The sequence below is a fragment of the Drosophila virilis genome, chromosome 4 (genome assembly GCF_030788295.1).
Source record: "Drosophila virilis strain 15010-1051.87 chromosome 4, Dvir_AGI_RSII-ME, whole genome shotgun sequence".
Taxonomy (NCBI): Eukaryota; Metazoa; Arthropoda; class Insecta; order Diptera; family Drosophilidae; genus Drosophila; species Drosophila virilis.
In genome coordinates, this window is record NC_091546.1 from 19320431 (window position 1) to 19333701 (window position 13271).

The 13271-nt window shown below is 34.2% G+C and overlaps 1 protein-coding gene across 2 annotated transcripts in view; it reads left to right on the forward strand.

The window, feature by feature from the left end:
* The window catches only part of meng (serine/threonine-protein kinase meng-po), a 31842-nt gene extending 20684 nt beyond the window's left edge, over positions 1 to 11158 (forward strand). For both annotated transcript variants that reach the window (XM_015172532.3, XM_002051407.4), the window contains exon 2: positions 8981 to 11158. In XM_015172532.3, the coding sequence (XP_015028018.1) occupies positions 8981 to 10344 (1364 nt within the window). In that variant the 3' untranslated portion in view covers positions 10345 to 11158. The remainder of the gene's footprint in view (positions 1 to 8980) is intronic.
* The last annotated feature ends 2113 nt before the right edge of the window (positions 11159 to 13271 follow it).

Here is a 13271-nt window from a genome sequence, read left to right on the forward strand (position 1 = left end):
GTGATTTAATTGCTTGTTGTTTTGGGCAAATAACCGAGCAGCCAAATTGAATGACATAGAATAGTGGGCGCAAAGCCATAAAAACGACTCAGACAAGAATAAAACATTAACAAACAATCGATTAATGGCAATTTGCATGATGCCCAATCGAAATGGCCCAAAGCAATCAGCCAATAATTGGGTCGAATGCCATAGAAACTGGCTTTAACCGGTGCAATAGCCGGCCAAGAACTTTGTCTCTGCGGTTATGTATTGGGCGTATAATTGCGTACAGATTTTCCTTTACTCTAAGCACATGATGTGTTGAACCTATTGAGTATTTCGCATTTTCACTTGAATTGTTATTGTTTTTGTCTCGTTTTTCCCAGAGTTTTGTATTTTGTTTTCTCGCTGTTTTTGTTTTTTTGTTATTACTTTTGTTTTTTTTTTTTTCGCTATGTTTACTGCTAAAAAAAACAGAGAGCAATGTGTTTTTCTGTCTTTTGTGGAATTGACAATTTTCCTGTTTATTTTTGTTTGTCGGCGGCGGCTTTTTATGGTCGCATTTGCTTTCTTCGAACGATATTCAATGAGCTCTCAAGGCGTCAACAGTCTGATCCGTTTAGCAAGTGGCTAATATATTAACTGAAAGCATATTATATCAAGTTGCTTAAAGGCAAGCATTTTGTTTTTGTAGCCATATCTGACTGACACTATCTGGAAATAATTTTGTAGCTACTTATATCTGAACAACTTTAATCTAATATCAAAAATCTGCAGTTACACATAATTAATTTTCAAATATTTATTGCTGTTAAAAGAAGTTAAATTGTAATTGATTTAAATATTTCATATTTTTTTCGAAACATAAAATCCGGCCTGCAAATACTTTTTATGCATATGCATATGGTCACACTGATTGGCGGACATACAGTTAATTCTGTTAAATAAAGTGTAAATATATCTGATCGATATCTATCGATTAGAATTATATTTATCTGAACGAATAAGTTAATCGGGACAGAGTATATAAATATGAGATTTTCTGGTTATATTTAACTCAGTTTTTTTTTTAATTTTATTGTTAATTGTTTTTAAATAAATTTGTTTTTTTTTTTTAAAGAATTTGGTCACACCTTTTGACAGATATTTGATTAAATTTCCTTGCTTACAATTGGCATCCTGTTAAATTAAGTGCGGTACATTGAGTTGATCAATAGCTATCGATTGTTAAGCACTTAATCAATTTGAATAGTCTGATCATTTCCTTTTCCCGCTAAACATCTAGAAAATGATCAGCTGAAACTGAGCAACAAATTTGATGCCAGTTGACGTCAAATAGTTGCCCCCGATTCGTTCACCCAAACATTTAGCGGGAATTGCAATCATAATAATATTATTATAGGCATTACTTACAATTATTTACGAGCAGCCGTTCGCACTGATGCATTCTGAGTGTTCCGAGAAAACGAGCAGATAAAATGCTCTAAAAGATATTAACCAGTGTACACTACGAACAATTGTATCCAACAGTTTTTGTGTTTATTTATTTGTTTTGTATTATTTATTATTTTTATTTCGCACTGACCCTCAAAGTGGTTGCGAGTGCCAGAAAGTGGTTACCCGTCGCCGGACACAATTGTTGCTAAAAATATGCGTACAACGACTTTCCTTTAGCGGCCCTTATACAAATTAATTATAATTAATTACGTTCAATTGGCGTGCAACACATTTTGTAAGCCTTCGCTATAGTTAAACGGTCTTTATAATCTACTGAATTTTGATTAATGATATTGTCGCTTGGCTCTTACGTCGGCGCTTGCCTTGACCTTACCTTGAAAACCGGCAGATACATTTTTACTTTTACAACATTTTTTTCGCCGTTATTTATTTATATATTTTTTTTCGCGCGTAATTAAAAATGTAGCCATTGCCGATAATGTTTACAGCGTACTATTTTTATAAATGTAATAAACATTAAATATATATCATAAAAGCGGAACTATTTAAATAAATTATGGAAAATAAAGCGCTAGCTGGCGTTGCGTGGGCGCTAACCTGTGCGCGAATACGTGTACGTATACTGCCAGCACTCAGTATGAGTGTGCATGTGTATGTGTGTGTGTGTGTGTGTGTGTGTGTTTACTCATGTACTTTTCTTCATACACTCTTGAGGCCTCATTAGCCACGACATGGCACTTGGTGCAGGGCCGCTGTCAGGTCTTGGAAAGTGGCTTGAAGAAGATTGGCCAGGTCAAAATCTTCTCGCTCCCCTTCCAACCATCCCGCACCCTCTCTTTCGCACAATTGTGGCGCTTTATTGTGTTCAACGTGCGCTAGTCATGTGCTGCCCGTCTGAAGTGCTGCTCTATATATCAATATCATGGACATGCCCACTTTTGCTAAAAATATATCCAATCCGGCCAAGCAATCCAAGAATTATACGTGTTTTTATAAATAAACCCCAAAACAAAACAGAAAATTAATTAGTTATATTTATTATTTATATAAATAAAATCTATTTATTTTCCACAATGCGCCGCATAAAAAACGGCAAAACACACACACACACACACACACGCATTTGTTTATACTTAAAAATATCAATTTTGTTGTTCCACCATTGTTCATTCTATTGTATATTATTATATTATTTTCATATATATATAAATGATTTTTTTTTTTTTTTAATTTCTTTTCACTTGTTTTTGTTGTGGGCGCAACGGAAATTTCGTTTTACACTCGCCTTATATATATTTAATTTTATTATATTGTTGTTTTAGTGCGCAGAAGGAAGACTTTGTTGAAAAAAAATATCAAGCTATATTATAATATCTAGTGGGCACTTAAAATGTTTAGTATTTGTGGAAATCACTCTATTCAAATAGCAAATTCTCGCTGGGCGCATAAAAGTACAACTTTTGTAGTCTGTCTGGGAAATACTTTATTTATTTTCTACGTTTTTCCAAAAGAAAACCCCTTTTTCGTCTAAATACATAAAAAACATATCTAAATAATTTGTTATGCTCTTTTTAAAACAAATTCATAAATAAAATAGAGCACAGTTTTTTTAAATTTAAAAATTAACAATAAGTAATCTATAAAAAAAACAGGAAAATTGTTCATTAATAATTTTATTGTTATTATAATATTATTATTATTATTAGATGATTATGATTATTATTATCTTTATTATTATATAATTTTAATTGGTTTCCAGGCTTTCATGAGCAAAAATTACAATTAAGTTTAATTAATTACAATCATTTATCACTTAAAATCTCAATGTGAAGAAAAAAAGCTATAAAAATAAATAAAAATTGTAACTAATTAAGCTTAACATTAAACAAAATTAAGAGCACATAAAATTTAAAAGAAACGAGCTGCTAAAAAATCGTAATCACTTCCAAATCAATTGCTCTCGCAATATCAAGCAACGTTTGCCCTTAGAAAAAACAACAAATTGCATAGAAAATGTTTGTAAGTGTAACAAAATATCTTTTGTTGACCTAGTTTCTAAAATTGTAAACAATAGTACTTAAAAATCAAAAAAAAAAAAAAAAAATGGAAACATTGAAGCAGCATTCAATATACATACATATATATATATTTAGAGATATATATGTAAAGCCAAATGTAATGTAATTCCCACAGATTTAACGACTCTATGAGAATTATGTTTAATCGATATGAGCTTTGCCACATCAAAGCTAAGCATTAGATACATATGTGTATAATTGATCTTGGGCAATATCAATTGTGGCAATTTTTATGTACACATCAGACATGGGTCTGATATATATGCCTGCTCCTGCTCCAGCTATGGCGTATTGAGTTGAGTCTGGGGCAGCTATATAAGCGACTGGCCAATTTAATATCGCAGACAGCACGGCCGACGCGCTCGGACTTGGCCAATTTATCATTAAGCACGCCGATTGTGGCAATAGCCGTCGGCCACCGATTTTATATGTATATGCGCTGCCTATAGGTATTATTTGTACAATAATAAAAACTAAAACTCTTTGCTAGACGCCCGCGCGGCTGCCTCGCATAGACGCAGCAGCACCAAAGATACATTTTAGTATCCATGTACATTTCAATCTGTGTCTGTGTCTGTGCGTGCGTGCGTGTGTGCGTTTGTATATGTGGCACGCCGACCGACAACGACTTGCCGATTGACGTCAGCAATGCCCCCAAAGTCGCAAACTGTGCCGGGCGGGCTGCCAGGCAGGCAGGCAGGGTGGGGACCGGACCGGATCGGACCGAAAAACGAACCGTAGCACACAGCAGGAGGAAACCCAGGCGGCGTTGCCAGGGGCCAGGGGCCAGGGGTAGACCGGCCGGGGCCGAAGCGCAGTCATTTTGGCAGTCAGTCATACAATTTGATGCTGCGCCAGGCTACCTAACCAACAGTTGCTGCTGTTTCTTTTTTTTGACTTACAAATTGGGTTAACACAACTATTTTATTGCGTTTGTGACACTTGAGTTTCGAGCATATGTAAATTAGCTCAAATATATTTACATTTTAAACTGAAACGAACTGTATGCATGCGACATATGCAAGGGACTCTAAGCATTATCTGCTACGCTTTCAGTTTTGTTAATAGTATTAATAATTTATTATATTAATCTTGCATGAGACTGAACAAAGTCAAGGCTAATATTGTTTAAATATTCTAAAAAGTTTGTGTTCAGGAAAAGACAGTATATAGAGAATATTAAAACCAAGTATATCCATAAAATGTACAGGGAATATTTAAAACTAGTTTATTATTTTTTTTTTTTATTTTATTTTTGTTTAAAAAGTCAAAGTTTTGGTTATTTCATCGACGAAATATATTCGTTTTATAGTCTTATAGGTTTAAAATACGAAGGTAGCTCTGATATAAAAAAAGTATATTTTTCTTCAATTATTTTGTATATACTTTCATCATATAAAATAATAAAAATTAGCTTTGAATATTTATATATATCATAAATTATATTTAAATGTACAATTTTCGAACCAAAAAGTGTATGCAATATTCGGCATATTACATTTTTATTTTTTCGATAAATCTTTTTGTTTTTTTTTTTTTTTCTGCCTTTGGCTGTCGCTAGAATATCTCATGCGTTGTGCAGGTCGATCTCCTGGCGTCATTGTCGCTCTTCTTCTTGCTTTATGCAATTGCATTTTACAATTGAAGCTGTCTGTTTGTCTGACTGACTGCCTGTCCGTGCATTTGTTGACCCACTGTTTGCAGTTCATTTATAAGGAAATTTTGCGCGTTAAATTTAGCCGCACAAAACTGCATTTCGCCTGTTGACCCTTTTGACGGCATCTATTCTTGGCATGCAAAGTGTGTGTGTGTGTGTGTGAGTGAGTGTGTTTGTTTTTGGCCAAATAATTGAAATTGGCATAACGAATTTATCATATAGTGTGCTGCTTAGAGGGGGGCTCTGCATTGAAGGGGGAGAGCTTGTTGGAAACAAAAAGTGAAAGTTTGATTTATGAGCACACGCGGACCGCTGGCTTTTGTATCTTAGCTGATGGTTCTTAATGGTTTATAATTAGTTTTGTGAGCTCTTGGGCTTTTGTTTTTTTTTTTTCTTAATTTTTTTTTTAATTTTAAGGGGCCTGGATTTGTTTTAGCCGCCAGCCGCGACCTGCTGGCCTCGAGCCAATCAATTCTGGAACGGAAATAGAAATTTAAATAGAAAAAAAACACACACACACACAAGCACACAAATCTCTCTCAATTTCGGTCCTGTGCGTGTCCCCATGCTGTGGGGGTTAATGGGCTCAATTCAGTCCAGTTTGAGAATTGTTCGTGACGCAAGTGTGTGTATATGGCACGTCATTATATGATTGATCTATTAGCTAATTGAGACTTTTGTTTGTTTTATTGTACTACATAAGCTGCTTTTCTGAAGAATTAAAGTTTGTCGAATTTTGAACAAGCATTTTATGGGTTATTTATGGCTTAATAAACATAAATAACATCTATTTATTATATATGTAAGGCGAGATTTGCAGAAATTTGAAAAAACTATCAAAAAGATTTTCAAAAGTTTTGACATAAGAATTCTTTGGTTGGGCAAAAACAGAGAGAGCGGCCTTTGGACTATATTACATTAGTTTATTAAGACTTTTAAAATATTTGATTATTTATTACAAATGCATTAAGGTTGTGCTTTAATAAATAGTTTAGTTTTAGATATTATTGTCTATATTCCTATAAAAAAATTTAAAAACTAATTTAATTTAAATACAAATATTTCCAAATTAGCTGGAAATGTGCTTAAGCAGAATTAATGCGATTATTAATTTAAGGATATATTTCAAATTTAATTCCAAAAATAATTTATTAAATTAAGTCATTGTTGGCTGTGAATTGTTTTAAGTGAAATGAATTTAGTATAACCGAAACCTTTCAAAAATTAACGATCTGAATTACTCCTTAAATGTATATATTTAGAAAATAATATGATTGCTTTGTTCCTTGATTAGTTATATAACTTATATATATACATATATAAATTAAATATCTCCGACCTTATGAAATATATATATATAAATATTATAACATTCGATTGATATAGCAATGTCCGACTTCTGCCTCTCTATCCATTTGTCCGTCTGTCTCCTTCTATGCGAACTTATCTCTCAGCTTTAAATCGCCTTTCTGCTGCCGACAATATATATGTCGCAACCGATCGAATCGGCCCACTATATCATATACTTAGCTTCGCTCAAAACAAAGTTCTTGTATGCTTTGATGAAGATATTTTGATAATAATTTGACTATGCTTCTCATATGTTTGCAAAAATGTTGTCAAGATCGTATTTCTATATCATATATCTGTCATGGGAACAATCAGTAGAAAAGTAGGTGCTTGTATGAATAACTTTTATATGTCTAGATATCGTGAACAATCTGGGAATTTACTTATTGAACTATGCTGCTGTTACATTAACAAAATCCTAGCAATGTTGCACTTTTATAATATGTAGCTCCATAGGAAGAATCGGTCGACAAATGAGTTTTCGCATAGCAAAATATTCTCTTATCCAAAGTATTGCTAACTTTCTCGTTAAATAAATATAAATAAATATTGTAAGTCTTCCGTTCAGTGAGAATTCAGTCTATGAGCAAAAAATTTAAAAACAAAAATACTCTTTCCTATACACATTTACATCTCTATTCAATATGTAACAGCTCATAACTCATGCAGCAATATCTTCCTGTACAACTGTAATATCATTTCCCAACCACTTGGAATGCAACAAGCCATAAATTAAATGCCTCCTCAGTCGAGCCAAGCAATGCATGTATTTTGCTGTTGTTGTTGTTGTTGTTATTGCATACCTTTTGCTTTTGGCCATAATTTGTCTTATATATAAATTTTGATATTTTTCTAGCCGTGTAATCAGCTTTTAATTTGCACTAATTCGATGTTGGCGGCGACATAAAAATGAAATTGAAATGAGCGAAAAACGATTTTTAATTCTCAAATCACATCACGCCCTATAAATGTATGAGACTTGCCTCCAGCCAGCCACGATCTATATATATATATATATATATATGCGTATATATATTTATAGATCTTTCCATCTAACTAGTTGCTGTCTCATTTATAGCGAAAATCAAATGATTTTTCGCGCTGGCCATAAATTTTCAAATCAAACGCTCTTCGTTTGGCGGGGGCGGGGGCAACATTTGTGGATTCCAAAACTTAACCGTGACTAACAATCAGACTCTGACGTCTGTACATTTATAATTATATATATATATATGCATATACAGCTCGATCTGATTCTTATTTGCTGCGATTTACGTAAATTTTGCACCAAGTTTTTTGCCAGATTTGTCACAGACAATTCGGCGACATCTTCGTCTTTGGGCGTGGGCGTCTCTTTGAGGGCTGTAAAACAAAGCGATTTTCTATGTCTATTTCTTTCATTTTTTTTTTTATGATTTTAGCTGCGAAATTAATAATTCTCGCCAAATAAACAATAATAAGCAAAAAATGTGGCACATAAAAAGCAAAAAGCAGCATGTTCACATCAAAAGTCGGTTATAAATCATAAACAAAATAAATATATTATGTATAACTACAAAAATACAAAGGAGGCCACTTTAACTGGCAAGTGGCGGACCCCCCCTCCCCCCTCCACCTTCCCCGCTTACCCACCAGCACAGAGGTGCGAACACAATTGCTTTGGACACTGATCCCAGACACCTGTGCGGGGGCAACAGGTCAAGGTTTAGTTTTGATCAATTGCAATTTGCTCTTTGTTACAAATATTTGGAATTTTTTAAATATTTGTGAGCATTTATCCATTAGCAATTTATGAAATACTGTTGTTTTTTTTTTTTTTAATTCTTTAAATGTCTTTTTCTTATAAACAAAGCGTCTAATCGCATTTTGGAATTTAATTGGAATGCATCTAGAAAATTGGATTATTTGAACTTTGTTTTCTTTGTGGGATGCAATCATATCGAACTGGATCAGATGAAATGGGCTCAGTTATCAAATGTTATGGATAGGCTTGAATAGAATGATAAATGTTAATAAACGAATGGGCTAAGATAGCAAAAGGTATGATACGATAGAATGGGATGATAATGGTAAGGCATAAGAGAATTTGGTATTTATTTTAGTTGGGATCAGATAATGAGTTAAGTCATATAGGATGGAACATAACAAAGTTTTTAAATAAAAGTGAAAGTTGATTTATGTCACATTGTTCGAGAAAAAATAAAAGAATTCCTTTTTTCCTAACTTTATTGTTCATATTTTTATATTTTTCGAACAAAATTCTTACTATTAAAATAAGTTTTCCAATAAGTTTTTCATATACTTATTAAAAGTTGTAGAATAAATATTATTTCTTAGCTTATTTGCTAATGAACTTTTTTGCAATAAATAGGAAAAATAGAGTAGAGTAGTTTAAACTAATTGGTTTTTTTTTTAAATATTTAACTAACACAGGTTTTTCCTCAATTTCTTACAGAGAAACGCTCCTTCTCCTTCCGGCTGCGTCGCTCGTTCGGCGATGGCGGCAGCACGAACAGCCGCAACAGCAACAACAACAGCAGCACCTGCACCAATCACAACAACCATCACAACCAGAAGAGATGCAGCACACCTTTAACACCGACCAGCACAAGCACCGGCCGACTGGAGGTGCCTGGTGCCTCGGTGAGCCGCCGTAGCAGCATTTACAGGAAGCCGGACAAGAATGATGGGGGTCAAATCCATTTGATACCCGATGTGGAACTGCCATTGATGACATTCGCCGATCAGTACAATATCGAGAAGACGCTCGCCGAGGGCTGTTTTGCCAAGATTCTGTTGTGCCGGCACAGACCCACAAATACGACCGTGGTCCTGAAGGCTGTGCACGCCGAGCTGACGACCATTAAGGAGTTCCAGAAGGAGTTCCATTACAACTATGAGCTATCCCATCATCGTCACATACTCAGCGCCTATGCGGTCGCCTTTCAGACCATGGACTACTTTGTCTTTGCCATGGAGCATGCCCCCTACGGAGATCTCGCTTCGAATATTGGCCCAAACGGTCTGCACGAGACGGCCTGCAAACTGATTGCGGAGCAGCTGAGCTCTGCCCTGGGCTTTATGCACTCCAAGAATCTGGTGCATCGTGATCTCAAGATCGAGAATGTGCTGGTGTTCACGCCGGACTTTGCGCGCGTAAAGCTGTGCGATTTTGGTGCCACCACCAAGAAGGGTCTGCCCGTGCACAAGGTGAAGCATACGTGGACCAGCTGTGTGCCGCCCGAACAGCTGGAGCTGATCAAGAACGAGCGTTTCCAGTGTTTGCCCATCAGCGATTCCTGGCAGTTTGGCATCCTCTTGTACAACATTCTCACCGGCAATCCGCCCTGGCAGGCCGCCGATTGGGGCAAGGATCAGGCCTACGCAAACTTTATGAAATACGAACAGCGTAAAACGACCAAGGTGCCGGACAATTTCCGTCGATTCTCACCGCGTCTCATGCGCTGCTTTCGCAAGTATTTGAGTCACGATGCCGAGGATCGTTGTAAAATCACCGAAGTGAACAAATACATGAAGGATCGCTGGGTCGAGTGCCGCATCTCAGCCTCCAAATCGGCCACATTAATCTCACCCAATCAGCAGTATCAGGACTCGTGCATCTATCTGAATCAGCGCGAGGGACGCCTCTCCGGCGATGAGAACAAATTGCGCTTCAAACGCATGATGTCCAGCTATGGACTGGACATACCCATAGATCAGACCATGGTGCGACGACGTGTCTGGGATTGGCTATCCACATGTGATGCCAACTTTGATCCCGAGATCGAAAGTCTTCATGCGTTGGATATGGCGCAGTAGCTGCGCACCGTCTAATCTGTTTGGGGTATTTCGAAATTTTTCAGAGATCTATAAGATCAGAAAATTTCGTGAAGTAATTTCTCATGAAAATTATATTATTGGGTACGGATTACCCCATAATACTTATAGACGAATTTTTCTGCTATGCACATATATATATGTATGTAACTACATAAGTAGTTGAAATTTGTAACAAATTAACCCCAAGAGGTACACAAAAAGAAATATATTATGAAATTTGTAAATCCACTTAGAGCAAAACACGTTAACGGACTTAACTTTCCACTAGTGTTACCTTTCTAGTCTTCCGCTACAATGGTTTTTTATTAAATACATATATCTATCTATATATATATATATATATCCATCTATATGTGTATGTAGTTTTATACTTATATATGCATATATTTAAACTATTTATTGTGTGATGTACGCGTTATTTACTTTATATATATAGACGTCATATACGATACCAACTAATGCAATTATGTAGATTTTAATGTTTAGTTATACGAAAGGATATAAACTATATGTACGACCAATTATTATCTAAGTGTTGTCTTATCTATATATTATATATTGAATAGAGTACAGAGCCCTATGTCTAAAACTTATACCGAGTATATATCTATGTTTATGCCGACACCTGTATATGTTAGACTTTATTTATATCTACGTGTACTTTTTAGCCTACTCTACGATCTTGTATATAATCTTACCATACTATACTACCTATATATCTATTTATGTATAAAGATATTTATATATGTATATGATCTATGTACACCAAATGCAAACAAATATAGAACAAATACATGCAAAATATGTTAAAAAGTTTTTCAATTCATTAATTACTTTTATTTAATGCATTTTGATAAACTTAAGGTAAATAATATTGACTTTATATTTAATCAGTTAACTGTTTTGATTTATTTAGTTTATATTTGTTTCTATTTAAACTATTTTACAGTTCCTTTTCAAAATTTGGTGCACAGAATTTCCATGCCTAAAACTGTTCAAAAATCATGCAAAGGTAAGTCTTGCGCATATTTGAATAATCTCAAGATTTATTACATATTCATAACAGATATCATAACATTTAATATATAGTAAATGTTTGAAATTTTAAGCTAAGGGATGCCATAGGAAATATATATCTATATATATCAAATGTTTAGTCTCTAGTTTTTGTTAATTTCGAAGTTGACTCGAAGTCTAGAGCAAAAACATATATCTCCATATATAAAGAGATAATATATATGTATATATTTATATGTATATCAGCTAAAGTCGTAAGCTCTTTAAGTCTTAAATAGCTGCGACATGCAACAATTGCCCAATAAGTTAAGTCTTTTAAACTAATAACAATTACAACAATATAGACAATTATTGTTTGCCTACATATCGTATATACTTGAGAATATATATATATATATATATCTAGCTGCCCACGATATTAGTCGTAAAATCGAAATTTCTAAACATTTTCCCAACCATCATAAAAATGTGCGCAAAAACGAGCCGTTTTGTTGTTAAATGTGGCACATTGTTTAAAAACAAAACAGAAAAAAAAACGCGTGGAGCGGGTAACAGCAGCAAAAACTAACGATAAATATTTATTATTAAATGCATTAAAAATTTTTGCTCACATTTTTAATTATCTATTATTGTTCAGTTGTCTGCCAGTGGCCATGCCATATAGCAAAAGTTTATGGATTTTTTTTTTTTTTTTTTTGCTTTTTTTGTTTTTGCCAATAGTTTTCAAGGTTGGGCAGCTGATGTTTTGGGTCTAATGTCAGCAGCGGTCAGGGCTGTATAGTTTTTGCGGCCAAAATAATGGCTACAAGAATTTATGAATGAATTTGGTTGTTGTTTCAATTGTTGTTTTAGTTGTTGTTTAAGTGATTGTTGTTCGAGTTGTTTCTCTTGGCTTTGTTTCTGTGGACCTGCACAGGATGTGACGCTGTCGTAAATCTGTCTCTAATAAACAGAAACGTAGGTTGATTAAACAAAAGGTGAACTTTGCCTGTGTTCGATTGCTTCTTTCTCATTTAATTGTTCTTCTTGCAACTGGTTTATTTATTTCTTAAATTTGTTAACCTTTATTGACTTACCGTTTACCTTTTCTTTTTTTTTCTTCAAATTGTACTCGCAATACAATTTTCAAGCAAATCAAATAAAGTGTTGCCAGCTGATTGATTGATTGATTGATTGATTGGTTGATTGCTCGCTTGTTCATTTACCTGTAATTAAATTTTCAGTTCAGCGTGCGACACGTGCCTGCTTTTTTTTTATTTTTGTTTGTTTATTTTGTTATGCAAATAAAAAAGTAGAGAACAAATTGATGACGACTAAATACCCTGTTCATTCGTAGCTTTTGTTCTCATAAAATGAAATTTAATATTTTGAAAAACTTGAAAAGACATTTCAATATGGTAATTCGAAGCGTGCAAAGTACATAATTATATTTTCGATTAAAAAGGCGAAACAGCTGTCAAAAATTTAGAAAAAGATGTAGACATAAGTTTTACTTTAGTTTTTCGTATCTTGTAGAGGAAGAACTACAACGACAAAAAACAACTGCGTTTCGAGCAATAATTTTCTGAAATTTTGCTGTTCTCGAACATTCAAAGCTGTATTTAAAAAGAAAACATAAATGATAGAATCAGAAAAGAAAATTCATATGTATTTCAGAAATTTTTGTTCTATGTCAAAAAGGGACTTTCTTGGCGTTCAGAACAAAAGAGGGCATGTTTCTTTTTTGAGTGTATTTAGTCCGTTCATCATTTTTTCCAACGATTGATAATACCCTAGCTTAACCAAAGTATTTACGTCTACAGGGTGTACGCACTCAACAGTAGACATCTTTTATGATTTGCTTTTGGATACTTTTCGCATTTTTATATCTCGGCGCGCATGTTAACACT